The 24,355-nt window shown below is 44.9% G+C and overlaps 1 protein-coding gene across 4 annotated transcripts in view; it reads right to left on the bottom strand.

Moving 5' to 3' along the window:
• The window catches only part of GABRA2 (gamma-aminobutyric acid type A receptor subunit alpha2), a 184,578-nt gene that overhangs the window by 14,434 nt on the left and 145,789 nt on the right, over positions 1–24,355 (bottom strand). For 3 of the 4 annotated variants that reach the window (XM_053255478.1, XM_053255479.1, XM_053255480.1), the window contains one exon: positions 12,451–12,653. The exons of the other annotated variant lie outside the window; for it this stretch is intronic. In XM_053255478.1, the coding sequence (XP_053111453.1) occupies positions 12,451–12,653 (203 nt within the window). The remainder of the gene's footprint in view (positions 1–12,450; positions 12,654–24,355) is intronic. 4 annotated transcript variants of the gene reach the window in all.

Below are 24,355 nucleotides of genomic sequence, written 5' to 3'. Positions count from 1 at the left end.
TGGTAAATTTCTGAAATTTTCATGTCTTTGGGGCAGATTGGGGCATATTGGGGCAGAAAGTGGGGCCTGGGGCAGAATAGTGGGGTGGGGTGGTAGTGCCTAATGGGTGGAGGCTACCACCCCAATTTCAGGGGGTTTGGACAAAGGGGTGGTTTTTTGAGAATTTTTGAAGTTTTAGTGACCTTGGGGCAGTTTGGGGGCAGAAAGTGGATCTGCCCCAAAATAGTGGGGTGGGGTGGTAGTGCCTAATGGGTGGAGGCTACCACCCCAATTTAAGGGGGATTGGGCAGAGGGCTGATTTTTTGAGAATTTTTGAAGTTTGGGTGTCTTTGGGGCAGATTGGGGGCAGAAAGTGGATCTGCCCCAAAGGAGTGGGGTGGGCTGGTAGATAGTGTCTAATGGGTGGAGGCTACCACCCATCCCCAATTTAAGAGTGATTGGGCAGGGGGTGAATTTTGGTGAATATATTTTTATGAGGTTTGTCTTCATAAGGTGAAGTGTGCTAAATTGTTTACTTCCTCATATTATTCATAGTAAAGGAAAGTGTGAAAAAGTGAAAGTGGGGTCATGAGAGTTGTTTAATTGAAAAAAATCTCATTTGCTATGATAGAATGAGAATTCACACCTCAGAAGTTTTTTGTCCAAACCCCCTGAAATTGGGGTGGTAGCCTCCGCCCATTAGGCACTACCACCCCACCCCACTATTCTGCCCCAGGCCCCACTTTCTGCCCCAATATGCCCCAATCTGCCCCAAAGACATGAAAATTTCAGAAATTTACCAAAAATCAGCCCTTTGCCCAATCCCCCTGAAATTGGGTGGTAGCCTGCACCCATTAGGCACTACCACCCCACCCCACTCCTTTTGCCCAGATCCCATGCTATGCCCCCGAACTGCCCCAAAGTCACTAAAACTTTAAAAAATCGCCAAAAATCAGGATTTTTCCCAATCCCCCTGAAATTGGGGTGGTAGACTCTACCCATTGGGCACTACCACCCCACCCCAAAATTTTGCCCCTGGGCCCCTTTTTACCCCCCCAAATCGATTCGGATTCAGATTCGGATTAAATCCGAATCCGAACCGAATCAAGGGTGATTCGGGTGACCCAGATTCGGGCACAAAACAGAACAGGGGTGATTCGGTTCGGGTCCAAGCCGAATCACCCGAAAACCCGAATTGCACACCCCTAGCAGCTGTATGGGGGCTGTTCCAGATGCCAGGTTCCAGAAGCCCACATAAGAGGTAGGGTCTGGGGGCTTTTTTGGCTTAAAAAGTGACCAGGGGAAGCTGGAGGTGCAGCTGCTGGTGCAGGCTGCCTGCAGGAGGCTGCTGAAGCCAGTTACCAAAGGGGGGTGGCCTTCAGGGGGTGGGACTGAGGGCTGGGGCCAACTTATTGTTCTGGATCATTGGAAGGAAGAGTCCTGCTCACTTCATTGTTGCTTAGTTTCTAGATATTCTTGATACAGGTATGTGTCTTGGGTTGAACAGAGAGGCTTTTATTACTCTGTAATGCCAGGTCAGTTCACAACAAATCTGAGGTAATGCATGACTTAATCATGGATGAAGGAGCTGACTTGGTATTTATCACAGAGACCTGGTCGAGAGAGGCTAGTGGTCCAGTTTGGTCCCAGCTTCTCCCAGAGAGTTATCCCATGGTGGAGCAGATGAGAGGATGTGGGTGGGGAGGTAAGGTAGCTGTGGTATATAAGGATACCCTTTGCCTTCCCAGGATCCCTGTCTTGTATTTGGTCTACACTGAAATTGTGTACCTAAATCTAGGAACCAGGGATAAATTGGGACTTCTGCTGGTGTACCCATCACCCTGCTGCCCAGTGGAGTCCCTAATTGAGCTGACAGATCTGGCATTGGAGTGGCCCAGGTTTTTGGTGGTTAGGGACTTGAATGTTCATTTTGGGACTGGGTTGTCGGGAGCAGTTCAATAGTTCATAGCGACTATGACGACTGCTGGCCTATTCCAATTGGTCTGTGGACCGATACATGATACTGGTCACATGCTCGATTTGGTCTTTTGCTCTGATCAGGGTGGTGTTCCATGAGTGGGGACTCCTGTCATCTCCCCATTGCCATGGACAGCTGCAGGGGTGAAGGATCGATTAGACTGGTCCACCTGAGGAGGTTATTGGATCCAATAGGATTCCAAGAAGCATTGGAAGGGTTTAGGGTTGGCTCTGCTAGGGATTCTGTTGGTGCTCTGGTGCAAACATGGAATATTGAACTCACCAGAGCAAGAGACATAATTGCACCTAAGCATCCTCTCCGACTTGCCTTAAAGAAAGCCCCGAGGTATTCAGATGAGTTACGGGAGCTGAAGCAGCGAGGTAGACGATTAGAGCGTGAGTGGAGGAAGACCTGGAGTGAGTCTGATTGGGTACAATACAGAGCACATTCGAAGATCTATGCTCTGGCAGTGCAGGCGGCAAAGAAGCAGTTCTTTTCTGCCCACATTGCTTCCACAAACATATCCAGCTGAGTTGTCTAGAGTTGTGAGGGGGCTAGTATGTACTTCCTCCCCCTTGAATTTAAACTTGAAACCATTGGTTACTCGCTGTGACATATAAAATGACTTTTTTGCAGATAAAATCTCTCGCATTCAGGCCAAGCTGCATTCCACAGTTACTCCAGAGTCTACTGTGGAGGTGTCTAGCAACTTCTCTTATGGGATTAGATTGGATCATTTTCAGTTTTTGACTCCTGAGGAAGTGGACAAACTGCTTTGAACTGTGATTCTTACAACCTGTTCTCTTGACCCTTGCTCAACTTGGCTTATCTCATCTGGTAATCATATTATCAGATAAGGTCTGATACATATTACAAATGCTTCTCTGAAGGAGGGCAGGATGCCTCCTTGTCTTAAGGAGGCTTTTATTAGATCACCAAGGTGATTGAGCGGGTGGTGGTGGTGCCTCTCAGCTACAGGCAGTTTTGGATGATACAGATTATCTAGAACCATTTCAAACTGGCTTTTGTGTGGGCTATGGGGTTGAAACTGCCTTGGTCAACCTGATGGACTATCTCCAACTAGCTATCGACAGAGAGAGTGTGACTCTGTTGATCATTTTGGATCTCTCTGCGGCAGCGGCTTTCGATACCATTGACCATGGTATCCTTCTGGAGATACCATGAGACCGCCTGAGGAAGGTGGGATTGGGTGGCACTGTTTTACAGTGGTTCCGCTCCTAATTCTCTGGTAGATTCCAGATAGTGTTGCTTGGAGACTGTTGCTCTGCAAAGTGAGAACTGAAGTATGGAGTTCCACAAGGCTGCATACTGTCTCCATTGCTCTTTAACATTTTCATGAAAATGCTGGGAGAGATCATCAGGCGGTTTGGTGTGGGGTGTTATCAATATGCTGATGACACCCAGATTTACTTCTCCATGTCAACCCAATCAGGAAATGGCATATCTTCCCTAGCAATAGCAATAGCAATAGCACTTACATTTATATACCGCTCTATAGCCGGAGCTCTCTAAGCGGTTTACAATGATTTAGCATATTGCCCCCAACATTCTGGGTACTCATTTTACCGACCTCGGAAGGATGGAAGGCTGAGTCAACCTTGAGCCCCTGGTCAGGATCGAACTTGTAACCTTCTGGTTACAGGGCAGCAGTTTTACCACTGCGCCACCAGGGGCTCTAAATGCCTGCCTGGAGTTGTTGTTGTTGGACTACAACTCCCATCATCCCCAGACATCACCTTTGTGGCTGAGGATGATGGAAGTTGTAGTCCAACAACATTTGGGGGCCCAAGGTTAAGAAATCCTGTTCTATACCAATTGCAGTTTTCAGGCTACGTACCACAGCAGCCCAACATAGAGAACATTGCAGTTGTCAAGCTAGATGTTACCAGCAAGTGCATGACTGTTTTAAGGTTGTTTATCTCCAGAAATGGACATAGATGGTGTATCAGTTGTAGTTGATAAAAAGCACTCCTGGCCACTGCATCAACCTGAGAAACCTGGCAGGCATTTAGGAAAGTTAGGTAATTTCCTGATGAAGTTGATATGGAAAAACAGATCTGGGTGTCATCAGCATATTGCTAGCACCCTGAACCCAATCTCTTTATGATCTCTTCCATCAGTTTCATGTAGAAGTTAAAAAGCACTGGGGACAACAGAATGGAGCCCTGCAGTACCCCATATGGTAACTCTCATTTTGAAGAGCAATAATCTCCAACCAACACCATCTGGAATCTACCTGAGAGGTAGGAACTGAACCACTGCAAAGCAGTGTCTCCCACCCAGCACCCTCAAGCATTCCAGAAGGATACTGTTGTCAATGGTATTGAAAGCCACTGAGAGATCCAAGAAGATCAACAGAGTCACACTCCTCTAGTTGATTCTTAATTGGAGATCATCCAACAGGCCAATCAAGGCTATTACAACCTCGAAGCCTGTCTGAAAGTCACTTTGAAATGGGTCTAGATAATCTGATTTTTCTAAAACTGCCAGAAATTGAGAAGTCATCACCCTCTCAAATCACTTTGCCCAACCATGGGGAGCCTATAATTGCCTAATTCTGAGGGATCCAATGCAGGTTCCTTCAAAAGTGGTCTAATAATTGTCTCCTTGAGAGAAGGAGGCATCCTGCCCTCCCTCAGAGAGGCATTAATGATATTAACAAGACCCTCTCCAATTAGAGGTATGCACAGAACTGCTCTGGCTGGTCCAGCTCAAGTTCAAACTGAATTAGTACTGAACCATCGGTCCACGAGCTGGTTTGTTAGAAGTAGGTCTGTTTTGGATCGAACCAGTTTGGCCCAGTTCAACCTGGTTTGGTACACTTTACAGGCAAAGGTGAAGCCCTATTGGGTTGAAAAGGGTGGGCAGGAGGTCACTTTATGAACTGCAGTGGCAGCTCCTTGGCAGTAGTGGCAAACTGGTGGCAGCTCCCCAAGGCCCTGCCAGCACTTGCCCCCATCAGCGCAGGCCAGCACAGAGATTGCTGGCGGCCTAGGGGAGCAACCAGCCACCACTGCAGCGTGTAAGGTGACTTCTTGCTTGCCCCCATCCACCTTTTCAACCTCATGGGGTTTTCTCTTTGCTTGTAAAGGGGAATCCTTACCTGATTCCCCTTTGCAAGCATGCCAAACCGGGTTGAACAGGGCCTGCTTGAACTTGAACTGACCCCCTTTTGGGGGGCAGTCCAGTTTGAGAACAGATGGGTTGAACTGGTTCTGCATAGCCTTATCTCCAATAATCTCCCTGATCGTTTGTATAAGCCATGTTGGGCAAGAATCAAGAGGACAGGTGGTAAGGCAAACTGCCCCAAACAGCTTGTCCATGTCCTCAGGAGTCACAAATGGAAATTGATCAATTTAACCATACAAGGGGAGCTACTGGACACCTCCATAGAAGACTCAGCAATAACCATAGAATCCAGTTTGGCTCAAATACCGTTTTTATCCACAAGAAACTCTATTAAAATAGTTTAATTTAAGGTAAGGTAGGTAGGTAACTGATGGATCCAAATTCTGATTCAAGGATTGTCAAGGGAGAAGGGGAATGTACTATACCTCTCGCAACCCTAGACAACTCCACTGGATGCGAGTAGAAACAATGCGGGCAAAAAAGAACTGCTTCTTTGCAGAGCGAATTATTGGAGCATAGGTTTTCAAATGTGCTCTTTATTGTAATCTGTTGGATTCAAGCCAAGTCTTTCTTCATTTGCGCTCTAGCCACTTCAGCCCCCATAGTTCTTCTGTACACCATGGGACTAATTCAGAAATGGGTCAGAGGACACTTAGGAGCAATTGTGTCTATTGCCCTAATAGGTTCATAACTCAAGTCTGAACCACAGAGTCAACAGAAATGCTTGTAGAAGCAACCTAAAAACTTTCCAAGGCTTCTGGGAATCCTATTGGATCCAATAACCTTCTCAGGTGGGCCATCCAAATAGGTTGTTCACCCCTGCAGAGATGAGTTGTGGTTGTGAATCCAGCCTTGGTCTATCTATGACAATGGGGAAATCACAGGAGTCCCCACCCATGGAACACCATCTTGATCAGAGCAAAAGGGGGCTGGAGGCAGTGATGGGCTGGGTGTGGGCTAGCAAACTGAGGTTAAATCCTGACAAGACATAGGTGCTGCTGGTCAGCAGAAAAGCCAACTGGAATAGGGTGATTCAACCAGATCTACCCAGAATGTTGGGGGCAATATGCTAAAATCATTGTAAACTGCTTAGAGAGCTCCGGCTATAGAGCGGTATATAAATGTAAGTGCTATCTAGATGGAATATGAAAGGAGGTATAAAAATTGAACAAATAAATAAATATCCATGGATCACAAAGGATGGAAATTAGAAGATGGATATTTCAAAAGATCTATTCATCCACTGCTTTAATGTTGACAATGGCAAATATGGGAGACTACTAATATTTTTATATATATATATATTTTCCTGGGGTGAGTTGTCTTCCTACCTAGGCCTTATATTTAAGGATAAACACCAGCTCACTTTTCCCCCCCCTTTCAAGTGGAGGTTCTGAAGTTCTCAAAAGAATACCTGACCTGTACAGCATGATGTATTGCTGCCTGTGCAGCCAGTTTCATGGCAACATTTACATCTGTCACCCACAGATGTCACACACTGTTCTGGTCAGTGAAGTCCTTTGGGGGTGACACATATAGCACAAACATCCTTCAAACCAAAACTCTTCCAGCAAGGCAGAGAGCAACAGTATCAACAGGATTCATTGGCATTTGAACGGTGGTTCCCCCATGTTCCAACTGAGGTGCAAGAAAAACTCAAAGCCAAGAAAAAAATCACACTCTGCCAACCTTCACAGAGGACTAGGCTGTATTATAGAAACAGGATTCTTTATATCCTTCCTAGACCTGATTGCAGCCCACTTCCAGTTCATAGATTACATAGTCCTCTCCTATGTGGGACTTGGTAGAAGGTTTGGAATCTTTGTTCCACATAATGATTTCATATTTTTCTCTTTTTAATATGTGCTGTAGTTGTATGACCAATTGCTAATAGTGCTGGGGAAGAGAGGAAGATGTGGCATTGGCAGGGCAGCAGGCCATTGGAGAAGAACGGAGAGCAAAAACTTAATAGCTGTTACCCCTTCCAAATTGCCAGTAATTTTGACTTTGGGGAGCAGTACCTAATGGCGCAGCGGGGAAGCAACCTGCCTAGAGAGCAGGAGGCTGTTGGTTCAAATCCCTGCTGGTTTGTTTCCCAGAATATGGGGAACTCCTATATTGGGCAGCAGCAATATGGGAAGGTGCTGAAAGGCATCATCTCGTACTGTGCGGGAGAAGGCAATGGTAAACCACTCCTGTATTTCTACCAAGAAAAACCACATGGCTCTGTGGTCGCCCAGAGTCGACACTGACTCGACGGCACAACCTTTCATCTTTTCCTTTACCACCCACCCACAAAGCCTCTCCTTGGGGCTTTGTAATGCCAGGTCAGTCCAAAATAAAATAGAGATCATCCATGATTTGACTGGATGATGGGGACCTGGTTGGGGGAGAGTAGTGCTCCAATTAGGGCCCAGCTTCTCCCATCAGGATACTCCATTGTGGAGAAGATAAGAGGACATGTGTGGGGAGGTAGAGTGGTTCTGGTCTATAAAAATAATATCTCTCTTAACAGGGTTCCTTTCAGGAAATTAGCCTATATCAAATGTGTGTGCCTACATCTGGAGACCAGGGATAGACTGGGACTTCTGGTGGTATAACATTCACCCCACTGCCCAACAGAATCCCTAACTGAGCTGAATGACTTTGCTGTAGAGTTGGTGTTGGAGTCATTCAGACTGCTAGTTGTGGGGCACTTTAACATTCACTTTGGGACCAATTTGTCAGGATCAGCGCAGAAGTTTGTAGTGGCCCTGGCAACTATGGGCCTATCCCAATTGGTCTTGGGACCGATGCATGTTGCTGGTCACATGATCAATTTAGTCTTTTTACTGATTGATTGATTGATTGATTGTTCAGTTTTTAACCACCTTTCATAAGGCATCCCAAGGCAGTTTACAAAAGTTAAAATACAATTAAATTCCATAAAAATCACATTTAAAACCTTAAAATCAATTAAACAATAAAAACCATAAAACACAAAAACTAACTCCAACCATTAAAAAGACAAAGAGAAGCTGGAGAGCTGAGATCTGGAAGCCCCTAAGGGGTAAAAGCCCAAGCAAATAAACAGGTATTTAGTAATAGTGCAATAGGAAAATGACTTGATTAGCAAGCCAGAAGTTGCCGGTTCGAATCACCGCTGGTATGTTTCCCAGACTATAGGAAACACCTATATTGGGCAGCAGCGACATAGGAAGATGAGGAGAGGCATCATCTCATACTACATGGGAGATGGCAATGGTAAACCCCTCCTGGATTCTACCAAGGACAACCACAGGGCTCTTTTATCCCCAGGAGTCGACACCGACTCAACGGCACACTTTACCTTTACCTAATTGTTTTTTATAAGCAGCCACAGACATTAAAGAGCATTCCAGAGCCTGGGGGCATCAACAGAGAAGGCCCTCTCCCACATGCATGACAATTTAGCCTCTTTCAATGTGAGCCACCAAATGACACAGTGGGGAAATGACTTGATTAGCAAGTCAGGGCTCAGTGGTACACTTTACTTTACACAGAGCAAAGGCCGCTCTGACAACCTTTTGGGGTGGGCGGAAACCCTTGGAGCAGGCAGTTCTTTAGATATCCAGGGCCCAAACCATTAAGGCTTTAAAGGTAATAACCAGCACCTTGGATTGGATCTGGAAACAAATTGGCAGCCAGTGCAACTCTTTCAAAATAGGTGTAATATGCTCCGAATGAGCAGTTTCAGAGAGAACCAACTGAAGTTTCCGTATATTTAAGTGCAGCCCCATGTAAAGTGCATTGCAGTAATCCAGCTGCAACGTGACTAAGGCATGGGTAACTGTGGCCACATCTGCCTTCTCAAGAAAGGGATGCAGTTGGAGCACTAGCTGAAGCCAGGCGTGGAGTTAGGCTGGTGGTGGCCAGTGTTTGGCTGCTACCGCAGCCCCCAGGCCCAGCCCCCGCATCTGAGGTCAGATGCGGGGCATGGTCTCTCTCTCAAATGGGGCCGCGCAACCCCATTTTGAAGGGAGATCAGCCCATGTGTCAATAATCTGGCCACCCGGTAGGGAAGTCTATGATGATAGTTCACAAAAGACCAAACTGGGTATCAGAAGCAAAACATGACTCAGAAATATTTCTCTTTCTCTGGCTCAGGCTGAAAGCTGTCAACACTAGGGAAGACATACGTTGCCTTCCAGTGGCTAACTACAAGCTGTAGACGTGCTTTATAGTTCAAGCTGATGACTCTCAGCTGCCAGGGATTCAAGGCTTATCAGCCCTCTGCAAGAGGTGCTTACTTCTCCTGATTGATTCCAGATGTGCCTGCCACCTTGTGACCTGTCTCTGCTGTGGAGTCAATGGGGGTTGCCTGCACAGATCATTCTCCAGTTTGTCAGTCCCTGTCTCTGCTGCCTCAGACTGCTGTGCTTGCTCTGAGACATCAGCCGGGCCTGACTCAGCCGTCTCTTGGGAACTGACAGCCGGGCTCTGCCCCTCAGGCATCCCTGCATCAGCTGAAGGGCTGTCAGCATACCCTTCCTCCTTGCTATCTGAGAGCGAGGGAGTGACACCATGCTGCATTCCGACCACACTGCCAATGCAGCCCAGGCCAACCTCCCTCCCAAATGGGGCCGTATGGACATCAGCCCCACTGCATTAGCAGTGAGGCCAGGAGTGGTTCTCCCAGCCTTTAAAGTCAGGGAGAGTTGCTTCAGCCTGCATTGCCAATGCAGCGCAGGCCAATTTCATTTCCAGACAGGACTGCACTATTTTGGGAGCAAAATAATGCCCCCCATGTCTGACATCAGATTCAGTGGCATGTAGGGGCCATGAGGTGCAGCCCCTGATTGGCAGCGGCCCGGTTCATTGAGCCATTTCACCTAATAGTGGCTCCGCCCTGGCTGAAGCTATGTAAAGGCATCCCTGGCGCCTGCCTCCACACATCCAAATAGGGGTGTGCACGGAACCATCTGGCCCAGTTCGGCTCGAGGCTGGACTGGCCTTGAACAGAACCGGGCCAGTTCGGACCAGCCCCCCATCGAACCCTCCCCCGGTCCAATCCAGCCATGGCCTCGCAGAGGGCATTAGCGCATGTGTGGCGGCCGCCAAAATGGCGGCCGCGCACTCTTACGGAGGCCCGAAAGGGCTGAAAATGCTCAAATTACCCAGCCGCGGCAGGCCGCAGCATTAATAAGGCCGGAGGGGGGAGAGGGGACCCGCGCGGGGACACACACACACACACCCGCGGCTTCAGCAAGCCCCCCGAAGGGGCTAAAGGTACTTATCATCTAATTTAATTTTTTTTAATTTGTGGACCGGCCCCGGCGGTCCAGTTCCGGTCCGAAGGAACTGGGGGGATGGTTCGGTTCGACCCCAAACCCCCAAACTGCCGGACCGGACTGCCGGACTGGTCCGCACATCCCTACATCCAAAAGCAGGGCTGGGTCCAGCAACACCCTCAAGCTGCACACTTGCTCTTTCAAAGGGAATACAACCTCATCCAGAGCTGGTTGAATCACCCTATCCTGATTGGCAGCAGCACTTCCATCTTGTCTGGATTTAACCTCAGTTTACTAGCCCATATCCAGCCCATCACCTCCTCCAGCCCCCGGTTCAGTGCATCCACATATTGAGTCTGGTGATAGTCTTTTTCCCCCCTCTGCTGCCTCCACAACTAAGAAATTGGATGCAAGTGGTTAAGTAAGAATCTGCATTTTCTGGTTGCACTTTATAAATATTCTCCACCTTCCAAAACATAGTAGAAGTACTGGTTCTCTGATACGTCTGAATCTTACGGCAGATTAGCTTTGCATTGTCTGTGCTTCTGCATGCCTGTTTCTGCACACAGATATCTCTTACTAGATTTGGCGCACAAGTAGAAGTATATTCTACTGAGATCAACTGAACTTCCTTATAAATATGTTTATAAGTGCAGTCAGAGGCGCTCTTACTCCTGAACTTTGGGGCTGAAGTCCAGGGCCCCCACAGCCCCTAGGGCCCCCCAAATCCTCTTTAGTCTGTTCTGGGTGGTGTGGTTGCGCAGCAGAGCATGATCATGCTTAATTTGCAGGGGAGGGTGGGCCTCCAAAAGCCTTGAGCTCCAGGCTCCAAAATTACCTTGGTGCACCTCTGAGTGCAGTTCAAGACTCAAACTATATGAACAGCAGAATCACCTTGGAGCGCTTCCTGAACTGACCACTTCAAACAAAGTCTAGGTTTCTGCCAGGCATGGTATGGAAAATTCTCAGACATGCAACCTGCAGTCTTAAGAGCTACAGTATGTAGGTCAGTAAAAGTTGTGCAATGCAGTCTACTAATTATGTATGTCTATTGCAAACAGAACAAGTAGTTCTGCTTGCAGCTACTTATTTGCAACCATTTAGTTGATTAATCCATCAGATAATTGGAAAATAATTGTTGACTGAAAAGATACCCAGGTAGCAGCCTTTTTTTCTTTAAAAAAATTTTAAAATTATTTTGAATACACATACTTTATAAGTACAGGGTGGCAGCTGCTTTCTTAGAAATGGCATTCTTTTCTGCTTTCTAAAAAAAGCAGGAAATGCCTCTTTTGAGATGGGGCCAGTTGGGACACATGTATGCATTATCTAGAAGTGAGGAAATAATTCCTTTTTCTTAGAACTATTGTTTTATTAATATGCAAATTTAATTGATTAATCAATCAATATGCATACATTAATTGACTAAGATTTCTCAAAAAGAACCTTATTATGTACAAATTTGTGGTGAAAGTTCTATAAGGGAAGTTAGCCTAGGGCTCTTACATAGCTTTTAATGCAGCTTGCTTGACCAGCTGCCTCATAGGATAAGATTGCTTCCTTTCTATCACTTATTTATCTGACACTTGCTCGGATTATTAAAGCCAGATACCAAATGTCATGGTATGTTGAGCTGATGGCTCTCTGTGCCAACATAGATGTGAAACTGGAAAATGAGATATTGTGTTTTATTAAGTCTGATCAAGATTCTTCATAGGAAAGTAGCTTTGACTTCATTCATTTTCACACAAAGAACTGCTGAGGGTAATGAAATGCTGCCTAAGATTATTTTGGATGTTTAACAGACATAAATGGGCTATTGTTTAATTTGTAGGCAGCCTTGGGACAATATTTGTTTCTTCAAGATGAAACAGATGGAGAAAGACTCCATGTGTACAATTTAATTTCTGCTGAAGTATGTACCCAAATTGTCAGCTTCTCTTTCCTATCCACTCTTGCTTTAATTTACTCTGTCTTTATACTGGTTTAAGATTTCAATTATTTTTCAGTAATAGAAAACTATCAAAAGTAGATGCTGCTAAACTGATTTCTTAGAATTGGAAGGAACTTTAAACATGCTTCTTTATCACTCACCTTATCATTGACTACGCTTTTCCCATCCCACGCCCATCCTCTTTTTGTGAAGTAATTTACAGTGGCAAATTCTATCAAGGCAGAGAATACAAATGCATAACAAACAGCAATAAACCAGTCCATGGCTGTGGCATAGGCTACTTTGGGCAAAGAATTTCGAGCACTGATGCTTAAAGTTGTCATTGTTAGTACCGTAGTTACTCCTGCAGAAAAAATGGGGGGGGGGGAGAGAAAGAGAGAGAAAGAAATATTGTCCAGGATCATTGAAAATGTTCCTGGGGAAAAAGAAATATTTGAGCTCAAAACCTGATTATACTAGTGGGGCTTAATGCAGAATTCAGTGGAAAGAGACACAGAAATTACAAATAAGAAACCATACAAATAATATTTCATGTCTGAAATCAAACTATATCAATGAGTTTGATGACATGCAGCTAGATGAGATAACAGGTAGAAATTGATGAGACTAATGACCTACAGCTTAAAGTTTTCTGTTCCTAAAAATAATTGGCTACTGTTTCAAATGTGCAATGGTACCAGGGACTGTAAGGACAATTAATGATTAATTTCATGTAATGGCCCCATTCACAAATGGCTGTAATTGCATAAGACCACTTACCTGTGATGGTACTACCTACAACTTACTTGTGGCCTACTGGTGAATGACACAACTACTTGGGGAGCTGGTAGCATGAGTTCCCCCCATTTCACTGGCACCTGGACAGGAGGGAGGGTGGTGGTGGTTGCACTGAAAAGATCCATGTGAGTGGCCTTGGCTGCCTACATGGTTACCTCATTCACAGTCAGCTGGCAGCTGCATAATGGAGGAGTGGTTTCCACACTACTACAGCTACATGCAAAGGGAGTCTGGAGAAAAGGTACTAAACCTTTCTCCAGTTAGCCTCTGGCTAATAATACTCTGTGAAAAACATGTGACTGAGGAGCTGTTGTTATACAGATCCCAAAAGGATGGGGGTGGGGTGGGGCGGGGCGGGGCAGGAAACTTCAATAAGCTATTTCACAATTACATTTTTTCAGGTACTTATTTCTAAGAGTAGCTACAGATCTATAAACTAAAGAGAAATAACTTGTGTTTCCTCTTTTTCCACCTGTATAAGTGTATAACAAGCAAAGTAAAAATGTATCTTTCTTGCAAGAAAATATGTGAGCTCCTCATGCATCTGAAAACCATGCATCTCGTCAAGAAGGGGATAAGTAGTTTCTACTAGGGATAGGGTCATCCTTCAAACAAGGGTGCTCAAATATACAAACACCTCTACTCAAATAACTATAAGCTGAATAGAAGTGGGCACAGTGTGCCTCAAGTAAGTTCCCTGCCTCAATTTCACTTGCATCCCCACTTGCAGTTTCCTTCTCCCTATCAAAGGCAAAACAAAAAACTCACCCGCATCTTGGGGAAGGGGAAGGTGGCAAAGGAGTGGCTAGCAGCACGTGTCCCCACAGAGATGCACTGCAACATTTCTGGTGGAGGATTCTGCAACTTGCACTTTTGTAGGAAAAGATGCTCTGCACATCTATAGAAGCATCTGCAGCCACCACCGCCTCCTCCTATGTTGTTTCCTTTCGCTTCACCTATGTAAGTTGTTTTGTTGTTTTGTTTGTTTTTGCCTTGGGGGAGGGGAGGTAGAGGCAGCGGAGAGGAGCAGATGGTGGTGACAGCTGGCACACCCATGGCTAAACAGATCACCATGTCCTGTTTTGTATCCTAGGACTCAAGTCCCAGGTGTCCAGTAGGTCACTCTGAGCTCATGCAGATGACCAATTCAGCTGGGTGTGGAGGGCATGGGGGGAAGGCAAAACCAACTTTACCCCTCCCCCCCAATGACCAGTTGTCTTCTGTGTGGCGCATGGCTCGCGCGCCCACACAATCTGCACTCTCCGTGCAGCATGGATCTCTGAAGACTGGGACTTGTCCTAGCCTTCAGAAATCCCACAGTGCACTGTATAATGAGTGTTGTGCATTGGGGGATTCCCCTGGGAGTTAGTCACTCTAGACGCCTGACTGTGTATGCTTGGGCTGCATTGGGGTTAAGGGTATGTTCATGCCCCTAACCCTGGCTAAAGGCCGGGGATAAAGGTAGGCTTGGGTGAGGCACCAGCGCCGGGATCAGCCTCGATCCTGGTGCTGCACAAGAGCAGCCTAATCCAAGCTGGGCTGCCCTAGTCTCAGTTAGGCTGCTCATGAGAATAGCCTTTCTGTGTTTTGATGGGAACACCTGCATTTTTCACTCCTTCCCTCTTCTCAAATATTGCTGAGGGGGAACAGGGAGTGGTGGCCAAATCATAGCTTTTCAGTTGCTCAGTTGAAACATGAAAAGCTGCAATCAGCCTGCTTGTCCATCTTTAGTTTTTGTTTCATGTTTCACATTCAAAGGAATTGCAAAAAAAGAGGGGAAGCATGGGTCAGTCATACATTACTTGTCACTGGTTATTAGAGGTACCCGAGCTACCACTCTGTCCATATCCAAACAAAAATATTACTTGAATTATTATTTCATATTTGACCTACTCTATACACATACCAGAATGAGCTGGCACATGAATGAAGTGGTATAAAATATGATAGAACAGCAACACATGGCAGACCTCTTCTGAGAGCTCAACTATTTATTAACAACTCATATGAAATCTCTAATGTATAAACTCTAGATTGGTGGGAGGGAAACAAGTATAATGTAGCATTCAGGCCCAACCACTCACAAAGGCTTTGTTTCAAATCTAAAACTGTTTCTCTAGTTCTCTCACACTGCCTCTCTCATTCTGAAGTCTTCTGGGCCTGGCCCTTAAAGAGGCAGTACCAAACAAAATAATCCTCACTTTGTAGAATGGATGTACCACTTCAGATTGGAGGTGGGGAATCATATGTTTAAATGCTCTTCTATGGAGGAATAGTTAAACTGGCATTCACTTTTCAGAATTGTGCCTCTTTATTCTGCTGTATGTGTAGACCAGGGCTAGCTCACAAGATCTCTGTGTATTTCAGAATTAGTTTCACAAGTCTGGTGGGTACTCCAATTCAGTGCACACGTCCACTGTTGAGGTGGAAAAGGTGCTTTCAGGCGAGTTTTCAGTACAATGTTTTTGAGAAGATATCAAATTGAAATAATTAAAAGCAATTAGAAATATGGCATAAAGAAAGAGAGTCAACAATCCCAGGCATACGGAGATTACTTCCCCCCCACAAATGTACATAGTGTGTAAGTTATAAAACCTGTTATAAGGATTAGAAAGATTGTCAGAATATGCCTTGATTGATAAGGCCAAGGGACAATTTCTGGATAGCGGATCATGGCTTCTTATATTTGACCAGTCTAAGATGAGACTTAAGGTGCTTACAATTTTCATTCATACTATAAAAGCATGGGAATTGTGTTAAATTGCTCATGTTCAGTTCTGTGCCATGTAAGCTATAAAGACTATGTACAGTCTCATATATTATGCTGGCTTTACAAATGAGATTTTGTGCACCCATAGTCTGTGCGAATTCTCACGATCCGGCTATGTTAGATATGCTGCTGAAAGTCAGAAGATGAAGGTCCATGTGCTCCCGTGCAAGCCAGTAAAGTGATTGTGTGCTGGCTCCAGTGTCAGCTGGGTGCCCTGCCCCACCAGACTTTCAACCACAATGAGCCACAGATCTTCGAAAGCTGAGCTGAATGTGTGTCATGGTGCAGTGCTCAGCCCTTTGCCATGGTCTTTGAGGTCGACATTGGGCTCAGGAGGGATGATCCAGGCAGAAATTCAATAAGTGCAACTTCCATAATAATTTGCCAGAGATGACCTTGATGAATTTCTGCCTGATACATCTCTGTAAGGCACAGTGTTTCCTCACAATGTCACCTGCTATAGAAATTCACCCAGATTTACAGTCCATCCACAATCACTTCCTAGAGATACATCTTATAGATTTCTTCCCAATACATTGCAACATTATCCACATCTCTTATCTTGACTACTTAGAGAATATGCCCGCAATACTTTGCAGAAGATCTACCCTCTCACAGCATCCAGCTGTGGTCCTCAGATAATCTGCACTGGATTCTAGAAGCACTTTCAGCCCTTGAAAGTAGTCCCATTTTAAACCAACAATTTGTCATTCCTCATTCAAAAGTAATATTAGCAGCTGGAGGAATTGCAGAGACCTGGAGGATCAAGTCTTTAATTTCTGCTAAGCATTTAAGAAGAAATTATTTCTAACCTTAAAAATCGTATCTTAATAATATGTTTGCAGAAAGAAAGAAAAATTCCATATTCATCTATTCTATATATTTAATTCTCTATGGCATACCTGTGGCTAATCCCACGTGGGTAGCTCTCACACGAGTTCGGAGAGCTGCCAGATAGCCACAGGTACAGGCAGGAGTGAAGAAAATGGTGGCTGTGGCAGTGGCCAGCTGGCAAAAAAATGGCCACCAGCCAGCCAGAAAGCAGCTGGGGGGAGAAGAAGTGGGCTGGCCAGCCGGACAGTGAGGGAATGGTTGGCTGGGCGGTGGTAGAAGAAGCAGGCCAGAAAGTGAAGGGTGGTCAGCCAGGTGGTGGGGAGAAGAAGTTGGCTGGCCAGCCTGCCAACCAAAAAGGGGGAAGCAGAGAAGTGGGGGGGGGGAGAAAAAGCAGGCCTCCCAGCCCACCAGCCAGAAAGTGGCAGGGGAGGGGGCAGAGAAGTGGCCGGGGAGAGAAGCAGCGGGTTGGCCAGTTGGCCGGCCAGAAAGCCATGGGGGCAGGTGGGGTGGAGGAAGAAAAAGGTGGTGGTAGGTGGGTGGGTGGGCTGGCTGGCTGGAGGCACAGATGCTCTGCGCCTGCCCCAGCTAATTATCAATTATTTTGTCAATTGATCTGTTGAACTCAAGGACACTGAATACAGTAATAACTAGGGGTGTGCAATTCTGATTTTTGGTGCTTCAATTTGGATCCAAATTGAAACACCCCCAATTCACTTTTGGGTCCAAATCTGACCCACCTGAATCACCCCAGATTCTATTCGGATCTGAATTAATCCGAATCTGAATTGATTCGGATCAAGAAAATCTGTCCCAGGGCCAAAAGAGTAGGGTGGGGTGGTATTGCTTAATGGGTGGAGGCTACCACCCAAATTGCAGAGGGATTGGGCAAAGGGCATTAACCAAAAATCAGCCATTTGCCCAATCCCTCTGCAATTTGGGTGGCAGCCTCTACCCATTAGGTACTACCACCCCACCCCACTCCTTTGGCCCTGGGACCCAAAATTCAGGTAGACGTCAGATCGGACCTTTTTGCATTGCAGTCAATGGGAGGCAAAAAGGCGGGAAATTCAAATAGATGTCAGAACTCAAAATGGAGGAGGAAGAAGCAGCATTTTATCAGCCCCAAAATGGAGGACCGAAACTACAAATAATTCAGAGCCAAAACGGGGGTGATTCATTTTGGCTCCAAAACATTTTGGGAGGGCAAGAGGGTGATTCGTTTCGGCAACGAATCACCCAAAATGGGCAGTTTCAGGTACAGATTGTTCTGTACCTGAAACATTTCGCACATCCCTAGTAATAACATCTTTTGATTACGTTTCAAAAACAAAGCAAATTGAATGAATGTAGTGTCTCTAAATGAAATTATACGGATAGAATACTGAGCCACAATAGACACACTGAGAAACTATGGTAGCAACAACCATATACTCCAATTAAAGATAAGCCAAGTGAGGAATGGGGAGAGCATGGTTCACAAGTATTTTCATGTCCACCTCAAAAGCCCCTGGTTTGTTTGCTTTTCTGTTTGGGGAGAAGGAATGTGTCAGCATGTGCTGTCCACAAAGAGGTACATCTTAAGAAATCTAAACAGAAGGCACAGTAAATGAGCATACACAGGCCCCATTTGCATATAATGCAGAATCATGGGTCCAATTGATCCCCACCGTTGGACCCATGCAAGTAATGCGGAACCACAGGTCTGCTCCTCCCCTGCTGTCCTGTCCAATTTTGTAAGTAATGGAATTTGCATGAAGGACAGCCCACACAGGCAGTCACGGCCAGAGAGAGGGAGGAGCTTCTTCTCTCAACTCTGGTTGAAGGGGACACAGCCTGCAGTTCCTAATTCAGATGCAATGCAGGCTGTGTTGAAGCTTGGTTTGGGGCAATGAAACTCACTACAACCTTAGGATTCAAATTGGAGTTCCAGGGAGGAAACCTTGTGTTGTGGAACCAGAGTTGCACACATTCAGATGTAATGGTAGGACAACCTCTGGCCACTTTAACTCCGGTTCTGTGTTAGGTGTTAATGTGGCCACTAGCAGGCTCAGACTGGCCCACAGGACAACAGGGCATATTCCTGGTGCGCCCCACCCGCGGGGCACCCTTGCACCCCAACTCCCACCCTTAATTACCCATTCTGCTCAAAACGCGGCACCCTCCCCACATACATTCCACTGCCCTCTCAGTGCCCCCAGTCTGGCCCTGGCCACTAGTGCATTTACTTTCATTAGATCCTATGAGACCCACTGAGGGAAAAGATAAAAAGGCTGTAACTTACTGATGGTTGTAAATAACACTGAAAGAAAGACACGCAATACTAAAAGAAACAAGAAAAAAAAGAGCACAACTTTTGAACATACACAGTGTCAATTTCTCTGCATTAAGCCACAGGCTCCCACCAAAGGGTTACTATCTCTTTCTTTCTATACTGTCTATAGAGGGATTCATGGCATTTTAAAAAAATCATACCCCCCCCACCAAATCCCATGCCCTCTGAAGTGCTGAGAATAATTTTAGAATAATGTGAGTATAGTCCATTTACTGGGCAGTGGGGAATTGGGTTATTCCCCCACCCTTTTTAACAAGGATTCTTCCATTATTCCTAATCCCAGTGTTTTTTAAAAAAGTTCTTAACATTATATCCTACCAACATTTGTTAAAAGGAACTCTCCATTATTCCCTACCCTCATTTTTCAGGGATTGTTCTATTATTCCATGTTTATTTGGAAGTAAATCCCACTGAATTCAAGTGTGCACAAAATAGTGCAGCCTCAGTTATGAAGAGGCTTGAAAAGGGATTCTCTGGGCTTTGCAGGCTACTTTTGCAAGTAAGCTCAGTGAGTGGGGCTGATCTTAGTTATTTGTATATAGTAAGGCCCTACTCCATAGGCTTCCTACTCTTTATCATCTTCCAAGGTTTGGGTGGGGTTTTGATGAGGAGGAAGTGAGGGAGGAAATGTCCACGCTTCTTTGTTTATCATATTTATAAACCACCTGATATGTGTAAGCCTACACAGTATACATGGTCTGAAACACAGCAACCATAAAAACAGAATAAAAACAATTAAAACAGTTTTTGAAAATAAAAACAGTTTAAAAATATTTTAACTAAAAGTCTTAGAAGACAGGAAAGCCTTAAGGGTCTTTTTAATGGCAGCCAGAGAAGCCTTTTTACAGGGAGCATATTCCAAAGATCTGGGGCAGCAATAGAGAAATACCAGCCCCAGGTCATTACCAAATGAGCTAGCGGCAGCCGTAACCAGACCTTCCCAGATGATCTTAATAGGTGGGAGGGTTCATGACATAGGAGGGGCTTTTTAAAATACCTTGGACCCAAGCCATTGAGGGTTTTATAGGTAATAACCAGCACTTTGTATTTTGCTCAGAAACATAGCAGCAGCCAGTACAGTCCTTTTAAAATCAGTGTTACAATATATGGTATCTTCAGGTTGTCCTAGAGACCAATCTGGCTGCCGAATCTGCACCAATTGTAATTTCCAGACCATGTACAAAGGCAGCTCCACATAGATTGTAATATGGTAGTCAAGCCGGGAGATTACCAGCATATGAACCACTGTTTTAAGGTTGTTTACCTTCAGAAATGTGAATAGCTGATGTATCAGCCCAATTGATGAAAAGCACTCCTGACCATTGCCTCAACCTGAGTTTTGGATCCAGGAGAAAACCCAAGCTATATATATTTTCTTTCTGGAGGAGTGTAACCCCACCCAGAACAGACAAATCAGTATCTCTGTCTTATTTGGATCCAACTTTAGTTTGTTATTCCTCATCAAGCCCATTACTGCCTACAGGCAGGTGTTTAGGAAGTTATGCCATTTCCTGATGAGCTTGATGTGGAGAAATAGATTTGAGTGTCATCTGCATACTGATAACACCTTGCACCAATCAATCAATTTATTGCGGTCGTAGGCCATACAGAAAACATACAAGAATTAAAAGAAAATTAAAAACAAAATATACCAGCAGTAGTATGGTACATAATAATGAACAGTAGCTCCCAAAATTTAGATCTTAAACAGGATCTTAGTCTAATAGCAACATAAAAGAATTTCGCCACCACCTTGGTAATTTCATTGTCTAGATCCTCAAGACAAAAATTTAAATAAAAGGGGTCAGCTCTTCCTGGAAAATGCTCCAATAGAGGGAATATGAGTTCTTTTCTGGTATCAGGATACAGGGAGCAATAGAGCAGCACATGCGAAACAGTTTCAGGAAGGCCTGCACCACAGGGGTATTGGCCATAATCTGAAGATCCCTTGCAAAATTTTTCCAGAAGGGCTGAAGGCAACATGTTCATGCGGGCCCTAGTAGAAGCTATCCTAAACTTAGGAAAGTGTAGGGAAGCTAAATACTTAGCACCTTTATTCCCCAAAGGGGGCATAATGCCAAAAAATAGGGGAGAACAGGTCCTGTTTCCCCTAGAAACAAGATTTTGGTGCTCAATATCATGAAGGCGTTGTATAAGTGTAACCTTCGCCTTCTCAATTCCCATGAGTAGAATTTCAGAGGGAGATAGGCCCATTTGCATTATTTTGTTGTTAACATATGACAACCAAGGGCTAGGAAAGGAGTCTCTCCATAGGAACAAATAATAGGAGCACTCCTGGGTATCCAAGCAGAGTTTGATCCATCTGGTAAAAGTAAGTTCCCATGCTTTAGCGAGAACAGTAAAAAGTACAGATTCCAAACACAATGCAGAGTATGGTACACACCTGGGAACCCCAAAGATAGCCCTAAGAAATAATGACTGAACCGTTTCCATCTCTGATGTTACTCCCTGAATCCAAAGTGGGATGCCATAAAGTAATTGGGCTACAATCTTTGCTCGAAAAACTTGGAGGGCCATAGGCATATACTGGCCTCCTTTAGAATAGTAAAATCGCAAAAAAGCGTTGAGTGTTTTACGGGCAATAGAGATAGAATACAATCTTTGAGATTTCCAGTTGAGATGTGTTGGAAATGTATACCAAGATATTTAAATTTATAAACCTGCTCGATATTTTCCTTATTAATCGCCCACTTATAAAGTTTCCTAGCTTTAGTAAAAACCAGGACCTTAGATTTCTCATAATTAATGGATAAATTGTTGTCATTGCAATATTGGGCAAAGGCTGTCAGCAATCTACGAAGACCGAATTGAGTCTGGGATAATAGCACCGCGTAACACTTTGCACCAATTCTGATGGTCTCTCCCAGTGGTTTCATGGAGATGTTAAAAAGCACAGAGACCTTGCAGAAGTCCATACAATAACTTGCACACCTTGCAGAAGTCCATACAATAACTCTCATTTTGAAGAGCAACAGTATCTGAAATCTACCAGAGAGGTAGGAACAGAACCATAGTAAAACAGTGCCACCCAATCCCAGCTATCTCAGGCAACCCAAAATGATACCATGGTTGATGGTATCGAAAGCTGCCGAGAGATCCAAAAGGATCAGTGGAGGCACACTTCCTCTGTCAGTACCCAATTGGAGATCATCCATCAGGCCGAACAAGGCAGTTTCAACCCATAGCCTGTTCAAAAGTCAGTTTGAATTTGATCTAGATATTCTGTTTTCTACTAGACCACCTGGAGCTGAGAGGCCACCACCTACTCAATCACCTTGACAGCCTTCGAAGATTGGAGGCATTCTAACCTGGCTCTTTAGGGTTCATTCTGATATCCATTTACTCCCAGGTAAGGCCCACTAAAATCAACAGCCTTCCTTCTCACTAATGTCTTCCAAAATTTGCTAAGCAGTTTTGCTTTCCCACTTTGGGGGTGGTAAAAGAGAAAATAAACCACATCAAATGGGACTGGAACCTTGTTTACCTGTATAAGGGCAGGCAGACATTTCCAGAATTAGGAACGAAGCCACTCTCCAGAAATTGTCAGTACTTGCTCCCCCCGCCAACTTTACCTTCAAGAGACGTAAGTTTTGGGCGGTATAAAAAGATGTAAAATAAATAAATAATAATAATAAGTGCCTCAACAGTCAGAATTCATGTTCTGTGCCCTTAGATGATTACAGAAGCTAGTAACTCAAAAAAATACTAGATAGATTATTTCAAGCAAGCAATTTTTTCCAATAAAGCAACACAGCTGAAGTTTAACCTGAATCTTCAAATAACTTTAAACAGGCAAGACAAAAAAGGGTGGTATGCAGGGGCATAACTACCATTAGGCAGGGGGAGGCAGTCGTCTCGGGGCCCCACTGCCTTGAGGGGCCCCCCAGAGACACCTCACATGACTCCCCATTGCCCCCTGCCCAGCCCCAAGACCCTTCAGCCACTTGCGCTGTTTGCCCTCTCTCCTGCTTGTCTTCCTGGTCGGCAATCAAAGCAGCAGGCAAGCTGCTTTTCTCCCTGGCACCTCTCAGCTGATCGGCAGGTGGGCAGGGCTTCCAGGGAGGCCTCCGTGTAGGCCTCAGTAAAGCCTGAACTCGAGTAGGCTGGCAAGCCCCAGGAAGAAGGCTGGCAGTCAGAGTGGCCACTACAGTTCTCTGCAGCAGACCCTCTTCCCAGGCCAGACAGCTCAGCCTTTGCCAGGTAGAATGTGAATTCCTTTTTGTGGTTACACCCCACCCCCACCCCTATATAGGGAACTGCTTGCCATAGGGCTTTGATGCGGGGGGCGGGAGACTGAGAAGTCTCTGAATATTTAATTTAAAACTGATTGGAAAATTTGCTGGCTTAAAAAAAACCTCTAAAAAGTCCTATAAGTGGCTTGTTTCATAGCAGGAAATTACAAAAACTTCTAGAACAAATTTATTTATGTATTAATTAATTAATTAATTCATAAATACACTTATGTTCAAGTTGTTTTGCAACCCAGGTCTGAGTGAGAACTGAGACGTGAGTGAGAACAGTGACACATGTGTTGTGCTTTTATATTTTTTCCCCTTAGGGTAAATCTGGCCAACATGTGAATGCAGCACCTCCATTCCAGAGGAGATGTGTGTTCAAGGGCTTTAAAAGCCTCCTGTGAAAAACCTCCTAGAATCAAACTTTACTGAATTTGTTCAGAATTCTGAGAAAACAAACATAGGCTCACCCTGCATGGTTGAAAGTCTCCTTTGCTAATCTGCAGCAAGGGGGCCATTTTAATAATTAGCATTGCTAGTGTGTTCTAGGCATTAAAAGTAGCACAAATATATAGTACTCAGTGTATATCACTATATACTGTGAAGTGTGCATGTGTGTATTCAGTGAAATGTATTTCCAGGCAGCATACTTATTTTGAAATATCAGACTTAAATCCTTGGAAGCCTGGGGTGTGTGGAGGCCCTGGACTTTGGGGGGGAAGGCATTTTAAAATCTCTTCTCAGGGCCCACTCCAACCTTGCTACACCCCTGAGCGCATTCGGCTCAGAGCTCTTCTTCGAAAATGGAGCACAATGCAGAGAGCTTCACCATTGAAAAGGGAGCTGCATCTGCTGTCCACAGAGCCACCACCGGGTATTACTTGCTGGCAGACTGGAAGTCGCTTAGATGAACTTCAAGCTCAAATCCTTGGTTTTGCAAATACACCATATGAAAAAGGAATTTTTGACTTGGAAATAGTTGTGCCTGAAAGGTATCCATTTGAGCCTCCAAAGATGCGCTTCCTGACTCCTTTAAAAAAAGGTTTTACTCCCATATAATTCTTCTCTTCTCATTT

The sequence above is a fragment of the Hemicordylus capensis genome, chromosome 5, assembly GCF_027244095.1.
Source record: "Hemicordylus capensis ecotype Gifberg chromosome 5, rHemCap1.1.pri, whole genome shotgun sequence".
Classification (NCBI taxonomy): domain Eukaryota; kingdom Metazoa; phylum Chordata; class Lepidosauria; order Squamata; family Cordylidae; genus Hemicordylus; species Hemicordylus capensis.
Note: the sequence above shows the minus strand (reverse complement) of the source record. Positions and strands in the feature narration are given on the sequence as shown.